Source organism: Streptopelia decaocto, assembly GCF_964273445.1.
Source record: "Streptopelia decaocto genome assembly, chromosome: 5".
Classification (NCBI taxonomy): Eukaryota; Metazoa; Chordata; class Aves; order Columbiformes; family Columbidae; genus Streptopelia; species Streptopelia decaocto.
In genome coordinates this window covers 44,374,866-44,389,842 of record NC_138659.1, presented here as the reverse complement: position 1 = coordinate 44,389,842, position 14,977 = coordinate 44,374,866, and the positions used below count along the sequence as shown (strand labels likewise).

The window sequence follows — 14,977 nt, the reverse complement described above, 5'->3', positions numbered from 1 at the left end:
GGTCATTAAATTATTTATTTTCACTAATCAAAAACACGTCTTCCTGTCATGCTCAACCCCAATTTTCACTCTCATGTATAATAATAATGCAGATCCATACAGTAATGAATTGCCAATATTTCATCATTTAAAGGCTGTGCAAAGCTAACTTACAAAAAGTTGTCTTAATGGTGGGTTCTACTGGGGAATATGCAAGCATCTAGTGAAGAAATATAGTCCTTCACTACAAAGCTACTTCTCAAAATGCTATATGTAATGCTAGCAATACGTTCTCAAGAGAGACGATCTTATATAATGAAATGGCTATCAAAACTATTCACTGCAAAAAGCACATGGACATATTTTTCAATACTATGTTCAGTGTCGCAAGTCTTACGTCTTTTGCATACTTCTCACAGAAATAACTCTCCGAACAGTTAAACTTGAACTTCAACATATGAACTCTTCGTTAAGGGGCTATGACCTTCGTGTTTGCCTCCAGTATCTTTTGTGCAAAGTTTCCTAATTAAAAAAACCCATACTTTACTACCACTTCCCCACGCCCCTTTTGGTCATTCATTGCTACTTCCCTTTGTTTTGTAGGCTCGTCCAAAAGGAGAAGGCCTGACTCCATACCAGGGCAAGAAACGCTGCTTCGGTGAATATAAGTGCCCCAAATGCAAGAGAAAATGGATGAGTGGAAACTCCTGGGCTAACATGGGACAAGAATGTATCAAGTGCCACATTAATGTTTATCCTCACAAACAGGTAGGAGAAGTGCAGATGTGCTAGCATACAGGCTTGGAACTAGAAATGCTCCTGCCTTTGTAAACTGTGGGTAAGGCTTAAACAGGACTCAACACAGATTACAAGAGGCCACAAAAATTGTTCCCTACATGAGCTGCTGTTCTCAGTCCTGGGAATCTGGACTGGTGTCAGAGTTGCAAAGTTTGAATGTCCTGTCTTTCAGTAAAAATACCTGCAAACCAAAATCTTTACCTGCCTTTATTACAGAAACAGACTGTGGGGCCTTGTAATCTGAGATTAATTAAAACAAGTTCAGGAGTAGCAGTGGGACTCCTAGTCCTTCTGATTCTCTTTGTATTTACACCAATTTAATGTTTCATTCCACTGGTGTCAGTACTTTTTTCACCTGTTGAAATAAGATTGGATTTGGGCAATAGGCTATGTCTATTTATAACGATAAATGATAAAAGAGTACAATACTAAAATGACTCCTGCCTACAGATTTCATTGGTTAATGACAGTAAACCAAGACAACCCGGTTAAGGAGTGATTTCTCTGTTTCCATAATACCAAGTGATGCCCAAGCAAAGAACTTCAAGAGAAAGTCTTTTATTAAACTGAAAGGGTCAAATCTAAGCAGTAGCTCTGCTCGGAAAGCTGTATCTGCCATCCTGTCAGCCGTAGCTCACAGGGTGCACACAGCCTTCCTTCCTGCTCCCTGCAGCCTGCCTTTGCGCCCGTCCCTTGAAGTAATTTCCTGCATTTCCAGCTCATGATGGGAAAACAGACTGTGAGTTCCTGCTTGTACCCCACCAGCACTGGTCACAAACAGTCAACCAGTTCAGCAGTCTTTAGAAGGAGACAGACGGGCCATCTGCATGAGCTCACACCCCTTTTGTTCTGCTGACAAACCAGACTACAGACTGGCTGTCAAAGCTGTATTTTCATGCAGAAATTCACTTTTGACAACCCCATGAAAAATAAATTTGGCCATAACAGAAAAATTTGAGAGGGATTTTGCAATGTTGCAGAAAATGGTTGTGGATGGAAAAGGTAAGAATTATTTTAGGAGAGTTTGGGAGGTGTGATTTGCCGCAAGTATAATTCATCCTAGCTGAATCTCAGTAATAAATAGAGTTCTGCATGGGTCAGGTTACCTGCTGCCCACTCAGATACTGCTCAAACCATAGACAGATCATGTGGGTATACTTGCAAAAGGTACAAAGGAAATTCCATCAAGAGCCTTAGGTGCCTCATTAGTTACTTAAGTGCTTGCAAAATGGCTATAAAAAGCTCTGCTCTTTCCATGGGCTCATAAGGAACACATCATACCATTTCATGAGATTTTGGACAGGATGGTGTCAGGAAAAAAAATCCTAAATGAGGATACTGTGACTTAATTATCATGAAAAGACAGAGGAATATTGAAATGCATTGCAACGGGCAAGAAGAAGAGATACAAATAAGTTTATTTAGCTTTATCACACCCAGGAATATCCAATCAGTTATATTTCCTCCTCTTACATGCATATGCATATTCATCTAATTCTAAAGGCAAGATTTGGCTCAGTCTCTACAGCAACATTGCATTCCAATATGCAGCCAAAATACTGATTTATAATTACTAGTACCTTGAAGCAATACAAATTGTAGTTAAAATGTGGTGCTTGAAGCTTGCCATGCTTGTGGCAGAAGCCTTGGTTTAAACCTGACGTACTTCACTGTGAGATTATCATCCCTTCTTTCTATCATGGAAGTTTTTGTACTTTACAATGAACATAGATGTTTCCCTGGACGAGACAGTGAATATCTTTGTTGGCCAGTTGAGATGATGTGATCTGTTCTCCTTTCTCTGGGCTAATGCCACTCTGATTCCAAACCTGAAAACAAGATGTCATCTTTAGAAACAGCAGTCTAATGTCCCTGACAAAACTGTGTCCGGAAACTATATCACAAGAAAATTCAAGAACCTTTTTTGCTAAATTACCTGAGACAGTCTCAAAGCTTCCAAGGTCTCTGGTTCCTTGCCCCTCTTTAGACAGATTGTGTAGACTAAGAAGCAAAATCCAGGCTGAGCAATGGATTCGTGCATTCATGCATTCATCACATGCGTGAAATTACAAGACCACTGATTTACAACCCAATTTTATAAATATTTACTTTGTTCTTCTAAATTCTATTCATCATTTATGTTGCTGTTCAAAGGATTATGAGAAATTGCTCAAGAGGTATCCCATCCACAGCACACAAGAGGCACAGACTTGGGAATATGTATATTTTGTAGTAAAGAAGGTTTTCAAGTAGTCCCTTGGGTAGAGTTGCCCCTCCTAGCACGGCTAGAGGAGTCTAATCTGCATAGCAGTACTAACATCAAGGACATGATGTGGAAAGGTTAAGGTCTACAGTGCTTCTGTAACCTGTGCTTGCCTTGGAGCCACATACGTGGTGTTCTCCTGGGAAGAATCACAGCATGTGCGGTGCAGGTTTCCATCACTGTTTCCACATCATTCCCTAAGGACACCATAACTCAGGATGTGGAAGAGCATTGCCTTTCTTATCTATCCATATGTTCATGTCCCACCAGTAGGTATTGCAGCTATTTGAGATCTTCAAGATGAGAGTGCATTTCAGCCAGGCTTCTAGATAGAAATAACTTGCATCTGGTCACTAGTGCTCCTTCCTAAAATTTGAACTTAGGGCCTTGAGTTGAAAGATTTTACATCCTGTTGTCTCTGCCTCACCTCTGTTAGCTTCTGCTTCTCAGTGTTACTGTCATCATTCTTTCTATACTTTTTCATTCGTCCTGAGGCCAGACAGTAAAGAAAACGGCACCAGTTCATGCACAGAGCCAGTAGCAAAGGAGAGCTACCTTGGGCTGCATGAGCTCAGCGCTGCTTCTTGACAGAGCCTAGTGTTTGCTCACCCATACATGTTTTTCATCCAAGCATCCAGCTCCACACCATACTCTCTCTAAACATTGATCAACATTTATCTGTGTGGTGTTATTTAGTAGTTTTCTTAATTAGCACTGCGAGCACCACCTTATCTTTTTCTGTCTATGATTCCTATTTATTCTTTAGATTTTGATTACTTTGTCAGCACCTATAACAGGAGAGTTCTTATTCATGTTTAAGCTCCTATGCACTTCTGCAAGTTTCTAGCAATCACTTTTTTCCCTCCTCAGTGCATTAGTGTATGTCCTCAGCTAGTTATGTGCTCCTATTGCCTTCATTATATGGGATTAGAATATTTTCACTCTCATGTGAATCTTCCATTAAACAGTTTTTCCAACTTAATTTGTCTAAGAAAAGATGCTGCCTCTTACTAGAAGCGATGTTTCTCTTGTGTCATTTTAACTCCATTCAGAATGAAGAAACCAATATTGTTTTATAATATCTACTCTTTCACTGCAAGGTCACCACACTGTGTGGTGTGATCATAGTACAGGTAATCCATAAGTGGATTATTTTTTAATGTAAAAAAACCCAGTGAACTGGCCACACAGAAGTTCAACTTCCATTCAAGCTCAAACACTATTTAGCTCTAGTGAAACAAATTATAACAGAATCACAGAATGGTTGGGGTTGGAAGTGACCTCTGGAAATCATCCAGTCCAACCCACCTGCTAAAGCAGCTTCACCCAGAGCAAGTTGCACAGGAAGGTGTCCAGGCAGGTTTTGAACGTCTCCAGAGATGGAGACTCCACAACCTCTCTGGGCAGCCTGTTCCAGTGCTCTGGCACCCTCAAAATAAAAACGTTTCCCCTCATGTTTAGAAGGAACCTCCTGTGCTTCTATCTGTGCCAGTTGCCCCTCATCCTGTTGTCGGGCACCACTACAAAGAGTCTTATTTCTACTTCAAAGCAATTTTGTCAATATTTCTTCTCTGCAATGTGTTGGAAACTCATTATCTCCTTTTCCTACTCCTTGCCCTACTGTCCAGTAAACATAACTTTTCATCTGTTAGGCTGCAATGATATCTCAAATGTTATTTTAAAAAATAATTATCATTTTATCACCAGATGCAAATCACTGTTGGATCCTCAACATTAACTAGCCTTATGTCAAGTTATTATACAAAAGCCTCCAAAACCACAGAAATTACTTAACTGCAAGCCACTTGGACCAAGTCTGAAGCCACTCAGGTGCCACCTTTCCCTGGTGTAGGCATTTTATTGAAGTCTCCATTCACAATAGTGCATACAGAATGACAACTCATACCAGATCACACCATACTTCCCTATTCCACATGTGATCCTGGGCAGCAGAGGACACTTAAAGGAAGGTGTGGATATAGGACAAGACACAGGAACCACCTCTGAGGATACTTTTCCATCCTTGGTATTGCCAATTATCTCTATTCCCCCTGTTTCTCACCAAAGAGATCAACCTCTGTAGAGTCTATTCAACAGCTGAAATATAACCACATGGGCCACCATGCTTTGCTACATCATCCTGAATATTTGAGATTTTGTCCAATTTAGGAGAAAAAAAATGAAATCCTTATATTCGGAATTGCCTGACATCGCAGTGAATTAGTAGCTTATTCTCAATACTTGGGCTTGCCCTTTTCTCCAGTCCTCATCTCCATCTCTCTTTCATCTTCCCTGGTTACTTTCCTCAATCTATGGACTTTTGAGTCGTGTAGGGCTTGTCCACATTGTCACACAAGGGATGGTTCTTGCCAGAGTACTCCCATGTAACTGGCTCAGGCAATACTATCAGAGTACTGAAGATAATAATCTCCACTCTGGAGTGCTCTGGGGGAGCCGTTCAAGCACATGTGCTGGTTCTGTGAATGGCTTGTTCAGCTATGCTCAAATTTTGATTTCTTATGCATACCTTTCGTTAGTGAGTCCCCGGAGAGGAGAGCAGCCACACTTCCCTGCCACCTGCTCTTTGTTCCCAGAGGCTCATTTCACTCCAGGAAACGATCCTGTGCCAATTCCCCACAAGGAATGTCTCAATTCAGCCCTGCGCTCTCACTCCACATTCCCTATCTGTTAGAAGGAGCTTTTAATCTCTCTGGGGCAGGAAAAGTCTTCTCAGCAATTTTACAGCTGTGTATATAATTCAGAGTGCTCTATAAATACAGCTCTAAACCTCTGCATTTAAGAGAGATGGGTGGAGCACATATTACAAGTAGTAATGCAAGATCCTGATAGCAGGGCTGCTGCCATTCATTCTCCATCTCATCCACAGAGGGGGGAATCAGGTGGGTCTTGCACCTGAGCTGTAAAATTGCTCCTTGTCCCAAGGAAGCTCTGTATGCATTTTTGGTTTTGTGACGAAATGATGCCACTGTGTTCCTCCTTTTGGGTTTCCACCACATCTCTCAAACAGTAAACCTCCCCGTGAGAGTGCTTGTAGGAATTCACAGGGCACGGGGCAAAATTTGGAGGCCAGTTGAGCTCAAGTCTTATTGAGGAACAGGAGACCGAAGAACTACCCTGATAAAGTTGCTCTATGGCTGTTCCGAAAGCCATTTCCTGGGTAGTTACTTTAGCTACTCTGAACATAAACAGATGGGACTTAAACCTACCTCTTATTCTTCCAAGGAATTTGGATTTTGTAGTTGTTTATGCTCCTTCTTACCCTGCTCCAGCAATGGAGCTAGTCCTTGCAGCCATTCACCGGCATTCCTGGCACTATAACAGCCCAGACGCCAAGCTTTGAATTCTCATTTTCTTCTCGTCTGCTATAGCGGCAACATCTGCGCCTGTGGTTGCTTCCTGGCTGGCCGCTTATCAAGGCTTCTCCTCTGACTTTGTGGCTAACTCCAGTGCTGTTTGTGATGACAGCTGTCACACTGGTGCAGAACCAGCCATCTGGTGACCAACTTGTCCTCTTGGACACTATTTATTTCCAGCTGTCAGGAATTTACTGTTGAATTGGAAATAATTTGATATGTAAATATAGTATTCATGATATCCGAGCTATTACATCCATGGGCCATGCAATGGCCGCATCACAATTCCCGTACCTGGGTGCAGCCACAGCCACTTCTCTCAGTGTGGGCAGGGATGGGTCTGATCACTCAAGCTCAATAAACTTCTCAACAGTTACAGGCATACATTTTTTTGACACTTCAGATTTAATAAGCCCTCCCCAGCATGCCCTTACTTGCATGCTTCAGCAGTAGGAGTACAGGTCACCCCAGACTGCTCCTTCTGTAAATTCTAAAAAGAGATTTTCACCATTATCCATGTGGTTATCATTCATTCCTAGCTGGGCTGTCCCAGTGGCATGCTGCTGACAGAGGATCCTTGCTCTCTCCGAGCATCATGCCTCTGATCTGCAGCCTTCCTATCGCTGTCTCGGATCCACAGCAACCACTGAGGGCCTTGTCAGCGTCCCTGTTCCCTTACGCAGACAGAAAAGCAGAGGGTCTGCTGTTGGAGAATGCACATTGCATTTCATTCTTTATCCCCAGTGCACACCTTTTATTGAACTAAAAACTTACAAATTCACGCTAGCTATGGCTTCTTAAGACTGTTAACCTAACAATTATCCTGCCAGCCATAGCTGTAGAATCCATTTCTATTCACATGACTACTCTGTCATTTAATCATCTCATTTGCTGCATTAAGACTTGAGGTAATACATCCAGAAAATTATTTAGAAGTGTTTTCTCACATTTGAATTTTGATGCAACCCTTTACCCATCAGTGGTGCAATCAAATAGTTCCATTCTACAGAAAAAAGAACAATAAAATAAAATAAATTTTAAAAAATCAATCTTCCAAATACAAGCATAAACAGCCACATTATTCCATTTTGCTTCTTAGTGGAAGCAATTTTCCTCAAGGATGTCCTACTGACATTTTCTCTGACACCTAACACTTCATAAGGTTGATTTTTTTTTGTTTTGAGGGTTTGGGCTTTTTAACTGACTTGTGGGGAGTGCAGAGTTCATTCAGTACATGTAGACTGGGACAGCAATACTTCACAGTCAAAAGTTAATTTGCGGGACAGGAATTGCTATATAAATTTAAATTTATTTCAGCTTCATTCCCCTGAGGCAACAGCTTTAGTCACAACCACCAAATGTTTTTCTGGTGGAGCTGCACAAGATTATTTCCATTTGGCAACTACTAGGAGAAAATGAAGCAAAGATGCACAAAAACGAAGAATGTAAGCATGCCCATCCCTGCAGTTTTTACTGAAAATACGGACTGCCAAATCCAGGATGCTTACATTAAAAAAAAAAAAAAAAAAAAAGACAATGAAAACTGAAGTATTATATTTAAACTCTCCATTTAATGGAAAAAAGTATGCCTTTCCCAGAGAAACGTAGGAGGATTTTCTGTTGTTTTACAAACTCCATTTCACATCTTTCTAAGGAAAGGAATTATTTATTCAGCCAAATAGCTCATCCCCTTCTCCACACCCTCTCCAACCCATGGCTGAGTTTTTGTGCTACCAGCCTCTCAGCAGCATCACCACCAAACTCTTGCAGCCTCCTCAGCTATTCAGATCTTTTGCATAATTCAGGCAATCCCCAAAACTAATACCCAGTGTGCAGCAGCCTGACCCTGCTGCACCCCTCTTGCTCCAGCATCTTCTCCTGCCCCTCTGCTTCCACCGCACCAAAGCTGGTGAGAATTGTCCAAGGTCAGCCTGTGCCAAGGAAGTCCAACCTTGGTGGACACACAGCTCTTTGGCTAACATCCTACCCTTTCAGAGTGGTCTAAGAAAGGTTGAAAGGCTGTAAGGTTATTAAAGTTCTCCACAATTAATAACAGACAAATAGCAGCAGGACAAGAACACTTCTCAGGCTGTATGAATGGGGGTTTTTTTGCCTTACAAGAAACCCATGAAGACAAAAAAGTGGAGATAAAGCTGGGGCTGCATTTTATGCAGAAGTTGGATTGAATTGCTTTTGGGACATAAAAACTACCACAGTACCAGTTTTGAAGCCTCTAGCCCTCCATCACCTCACCAGAAACGTAGCCTGGGCTCAGCTCAGCTCCTTCCAGCTGGCCCTTGGCAACCTGCTTTCCTGCATTCGTAACCCCTCTCTCCCCAGCCTGTGTGTCGTAACACGCTGGTAACAATAACATTTCTGAAATCTAAATGCTTTGCAGGCCAAAAAGCTGAGCTCAATCAACGCAGGGGGAAAGCAAACCACAGAGAGCTATTGTTTCTGAAAACCATCCAAAAACTCTTGGCGCTTTAAGGCATTCCCAATGTCCTTTGCACTATTTCCAGGAAAAATTATTCCCAAGGCCTTGCGTATTTTAAAAAAAGGAAAAAAATCTGGCTTATATCAATAAACATGATAACTGCTGTATTTTTTTCCTCTTTAATCAGAGCACAGCCAGCATGTAGAAGCAATCAGAGCTGAGTCGAAGAGCCTGTTTTAAGTGTAGCATTTCAAAATTCTCTAATTCTCTGTTGAGGAGCATAAATTAACTCCTGGGACTCATGAACCTGAGCATCATCTTGGGCTGCATTTATGTAACGCAAATTCTTGAATAAAATTTGTGGGCAGGTGTTGATGGAATAAGTAGTAGAGTCAGAAGGGCAGTTTTTCTGACCAAACGGACTTACTCAACTTGTCTGCATTGTGGCAGAAGCGCTGCCTGCACCAGGGGTTGGGTTGCAAGCGTAGGAACAGGATTGCTGGTTCTGATCTCAAATCCTAACATACTGACTTCCAACAAGTCATTCAAAGCTCTGTGGGGCTTCAGGGGGAAATTAAAGGATTTAGAGGAGATGAGGGATCCATCTGCCTTCCTTATCCCCCACCTGATACAGGAAATCCAATTTTCAATTAAATTGTAAAAAAAGTTAAACTGAAAGACATATAATATGTGGCCCAGGACAGACAAAACTTCAGGGAATATCATGAGTAAGAACATTGATTCAGTAACAAGCCATTGGCAATCACTACACAGTTACTCCCAGATATTGTTTTTACTAGCTATGCAATATAATAAGAGTGTTGCACTTATAATCCAATACAACCAAGCAAGAATTTGAACACAACCCTTGTTCAGGATAATAGAATATATTTTGTCTCATTTTAGCTATTGAGAGAGCTGAAAAACCCTTCTGTTCTCTGGATTATGAGCTGTTTTTGCAATGCTACATAGCTAAAAAAATAAACAAAAAAGCTTTGAATGTCTCTTCTTCCTATCCACAGGATCTCAGGTGGGTGGCTTTGGAATGAAGAACTTACAAATGAAAACTTAGATCATGAGGTGTACTTTAAGATTTTCACAGCTAAAGGAAAGTCTTTAGGATTTAGGAACGGTGCGAAAAGATAAATGGTAATCATTTTGTAAATTATATTTATCCACCACCTGCTCCAAGAACCATATTTTGAAGAGATAAGCAAGAGTCTAATATCCCTATGAGAACAGTGAGAAGCTTCTGGCCTCTTTTCAGATTTCACACCCCATACTGGCTGCATGGACCACAGGCCCCCAGAACAACCACTGTCTTCATGGGAAGGCACTGTGTAATGAAACAGTCCTTCAGGTACATTTCAGAAAAACAGAGAAATTACAGGTTAGAGAGTTCTTGTTGTTGTTCAAACAAATGGTGCACTTTATGGTGTTCTGCCTCACATCTCTGTTACCTCTTCACCTATTAGATTTCCCAAACACTTAACCTTACTTCACATGGGCATTTTATTTTCAGAATAATTGTGAAACCTTTTACTTGTCATGGAACATTAAAGATCAAAGATCTACTAAACCCAAAGCAGTTTAATTCCCTTCTTTAGCCAAATACACGTTCAACCCTGCAATTTCACAAATATTATTACAAATACGTAGTCAATTTATTACTCAGGTTCAAGCAAAGTTGTGTGAGGTTCATTTTTGTTGTTGTTTGGGGGTTTTGTTTGTTTGGTTGACTGCATTTTTGTTTTTGTTGGGTTTTGTTTGGTTTATGTTTGTTTATTTTGGGGGATTTATGTTGGTTTTATTCTTTTTGTTTTTATTGTTTAGCTTTGCTGCTGCTCTACTTCAAAAATTTCAGACTCAGAAATATGGGTCTGAATATTGGGAAAACCTCATTTAACTACATAATATCTGTGCATGGTTAAGACAGTTTTCTTGTCATAGTAGCTAATCCCAACATTGGTAAACCCTGCTGGAATTGCTGGATAATGGCATTCCCATGCTTGAGGTATTAGTTAATGCCTTGGGGACATCTCAGTTACTGGGCCCGAGAGAATAAACTCTTCTACACTACTGCTTTTATAAATATAGGCTCCAGTTAAGTCTTTTAGTGATTTGTCTATGACAAAATTACCACCACCTTTATGAAGAAGAATGACAGTAAGTTGTGAGGCCACTCTGAACCAGTGCAGAGCTGAATAAATATTTCATCCTTTCAGGAAATAAATACAGTACCTTCATAATTGCTCGGAGAAAGCCCAGTTTAAGCATGAAAGTGGGCATCACAGGCACAGTAAACAGTAACAGTGACAAAACCTGGGACCTAATCTGATTTCCTTCCCTTCACTGCAGAGGCCCCTGGAAAAGCCAGATGGCCTGGATGTTTCGGATCAGAGCAAAGAGCATCCTCAGCATCTGTGTGAGAAGTGCAAAGTTTTGGGCTACTACTGCCGCCGTGTGCAATAAGCCTTCGAAGTGGCCTCTTCCCGTCCCCGTCATCCTTAAAGATCCTCTGGCAGCACGCGATCAACAGCAACACAACAAATCAAGATAAAAGCTAAAATAATTGCCAATATTGCCTATCTAATAATATGCCTTACCATTAATAGAATGTAACATTTCTCCTGTGCACGCACATGCATGCAACAGGTATTTACAGGACTATGATTTGTATACATACATATATGTAAACTTATATGTATATGTACACACACATATATGAAGCGTTACTGATAGTGTTCACAACAGAACCGTGGTTACAGGTTCTGCTGATTGTTTACACAGACCCTATATCATGGCCAGGTGAAAAGAAGTACTATTCAATAGGCAAGGTTTCACAAGGAGTATATGTTATATGTATGGCTTTTGCAGAGGTTGAATAACTGTGGGGCCACTAATTGCAAGCACTCACCCACAACATGAACATTATTCCTATTATATGACAAGACAAAGGAAATGAAACAAGCCACAGCATAAAAGAAGGAAAAATATTTTTTTTCCCAGTTTTAGAAAGTCTGAGAAGTTTTGTGCTGCTGCTTTCTTGGACTTTTCCCATTTGTTGCCATCGCTTGGGCAGGGCTTAGGCAAAACCAGTTTTGCAGGATGTGCCAAAAAAAAAGTGAATAATTGTTTGAGGGTGTGAGTTGGGTAGAAAGGGAATGCCATGATGGGACCCAGAATCAGGAAGGATTCCAAGGGGTTTTTAGAGGAGACAAAATTGGCTTGCTTGTGTGACTAACAGATCCTTCTCTTGTCATATAATCCCGCTGAAATGGTCCCTGTATGTGTATGGGCTGTTCATTAGACCACAAGCACACTAAATTTACTGTGAATAAGGGGGGATAAGAATACTTAAAACTGTCCCTGAAACCCTTAATTGAAATATTAGCCAAACTGACTATTTATAATAGTTTTAAAGCCACTTTCTAGAAATATTTTTATGTCCTCTTTTCTACTGTACAAATTTGTAATAATATAAAACTTCTTGGCCATAGGGGTGTTTTGAGGCATGGAGAACACTCTGTATAACCTTCCCTCTTTATGTCTTCCTGAAACACCTACATATCTGAGGAGAAATGTAGGAGTTATATTTCATTGTCCCATTTCAGGTAAAACTTTGTGCAGGGGCATCCTGCTGCAAAGAAGCATATTGTCAGGGATTTGGAAATACCATGAACTGAAAGTACCTCGAGACAATATCCTGTTTGTATGTCTACATAAGTGTACATTGGCAAAAAGACACAACAAGCAACTCACTTGCATTATTCACTAAAAAAATTACAGGGATAATGTTTGCCTTTTTTTTTTTTAATCAACAATTTCTATTTTTTATGAATTTTCCTTTAGAGAGATTGATTTGTCTGAATGATACTTAGTGGAAATACTTTAAATCCTAAATAACTTGATGCAGATTAAATTTGTTTCGAGGATTAATTCCATAATGCTAAGTCAGAGGGGTTTTTATGCCAAGTTATAACAGGATGTTACCAGTAGGTACAGTCAAGCACTTGTAAAGCAAATTGAATACTTAACAGTGAGTATTCGTATAGGAAATGTGAAACTCTGTACAGTTTTGCTCTAGGGTGAAATTTTTGCCATTTCCCTGCCTTTCTGTCAGTGGACAAAATTGTTTCTGCTTTTTCTGGTGGTAATGTCACGTACATATCTTGCAAACTCCCTTATTTATGGGTAGTCCAGGTGACCCAGTCTACTGGTCAGAGCAATGGATAAAGCTTGGGACTCCTGGCTTTTTACCATGGCTCTTCCATTAGCTCCCTGATTTGGGGCAAGTCGCAAGATCCTTCTAGACCTCAGTTTCCCCAAGTGCCAAATGAGGATAATAATACTTCAGCACACATACCTCACAGGAGTGTTGTGAGACTTACTTAACATCCGTGTTTTGACATCACTGGATAAAAAGTGCTATGTAATGCTAAAGTATTTAGTATTGACTAAATTAATCATTTTGAAACTAGCTTTGCCTAGTTGGCAATTCCATCAGCTAAATTAGCTAAAAATAATATTGAAAGTAAACACTAATAACAGCTCAGTTGCCTCAGTGAAGATATGCAGTTTTAGTATTTTCGAATGGAAACACATTCTTTTGCACAGACTCAGAAATTACCTTAGACACAAATTTTCTAAGCAAAGATACTAATCTGCCCATGTGAAGAAGAATAAGAAAATAGACAGGCAAATCTAGGGGTGGATTTTCAAAGCTTGAGCTCCAGTATTAATCTTGGTATTTTGCCTCAAGGACAATTAATTTTGAAAGAGACACATACTAAACCAGATCTATTTTTTTCCTCTTGAGCACTTAATAATACATTTAAGAAAAGAAAAAAAAAATGCCTTAATGCTTCACATCCAGCTAAAGGACAAGTAGAGAAACCCGGTTAGATTAAGATAAGGAAAATGTTGGTTTATTTTCTCCCTGAAAATATGATGTTGCTATCAACCATTTTTTCTGTGTTGAAATTATTTCCATCTTATGATAACCACTAGATCAGTAAAACAGCACATCCCCCATACAGCTGCATCAATATACAGCACATTGCCAGGTTCTGAACAAAGACCAACTAAAAGATACCATTAAATGCAACTGTTGCTATTTTTCTTCATGACAGTGTTAAAATTTTTTTAACCAGATTCAACACTGCATGGCAATGCCTTTAGCATATGGATCTTTAGGTTGTACTTTAAAATAAGGTTCCTAAATATGCACATGATCGACTCGAAAACAATAAGTGTCTGTATGTGTAGAACAAGAATTCTTAAAAGCATACTTATGAGAGTTCAATATTTATATCATTGTTATTTTCCTAAGCAGCAGACATATAAAGTATCTAAGTAATATTCAGCATATTTGAAATAACGAGAAGAACAGATTTTCCCCTGCACTTATGTAGGGGAAAAGCAGCTGAAGAACAAAACGTGCAGGAAAGCAAGGAGCGACACTGCCACAGTTTGTACTGCCTGACTCAGACACCACAACTCCATCGCAGCCTCCAGCCCTGGGAACTTGCTCCACGCTCGGCTGTGTATAGTTTGTGGGTTGCTGGGAAAACACGTCCGCATAAGTAACTTACAATAGCTTACAGCCACTGGCTTTCGGTTAATGGCACAGAGGGAAATTTCTGAATTTTTATTAAAAAAAAAAAAAAAAAAGATTGATTACAAAACATAGATTTCTTCTCTCCCCCTCCTGCCCCACCAGGGTAATTCACCCATAGACCTAACTCTCTCAAAATTGAAAAAAAAAGCTTAAAAATTGAGATTTTTGACTGAAAAGAAGGTAAGTTGATTTACCTTTTAGATTTTTTGAATGCTTTCTGACATTCTCTTTAGCCAGCTCTGCATTTACAACATCAGCTAGCAATCCTCAAAGACATTCTTAGACAGTCTTTCTGAAGCAAAGCAATCATCAGTTAGAAGTTTTAAATCAGTACTCTGTAGATCAAGTACTCTTTAGGGATGTACCTAAGAGAAATTTGGCTCTGTGCGCTTATTTGGCAAACTGGATTTTTAACCTCAGATGTTTGCTGTTGCCTGTCTCCCAATCCATCCAGCACAGAGTTTGGGGTGGTTTTTTTGCCCCTTCTCCCCTCAAACCTTTGGAGG

The 14,977-nt window shown here is 40.1% G+C and overlaps 1 protein-coding gene across 1 annotated transcript in view; it reads left to right on the top strand.

Annotated features, from left to right (window-relative positions):
• ZCCHC24 (zinc finger CCHC-type containing 24) overlaps positions 1–14,595 on the top strand; it is a 113,693-nt gene extending 99,098 nt beyond the window's left edge. Inside the window, exons 3-4 of the mRNA XM_082053522.1 lie at positions 583–747; positions 11,210–14,595. Of these exons, the coding sequence (XP_081909648.1) occupies positions 583–747; positions 11,210–11,323 (279 nt within the window). The 3' untranslated portion in view covers positions 11,324–14,595. The remainder of the gene's footprint in view (positions 1–582; positions 748–11,209) is intronic.
• The last annotated feature ends 382 nt before the right edge of the window (positions 14,596–14,977 follow it).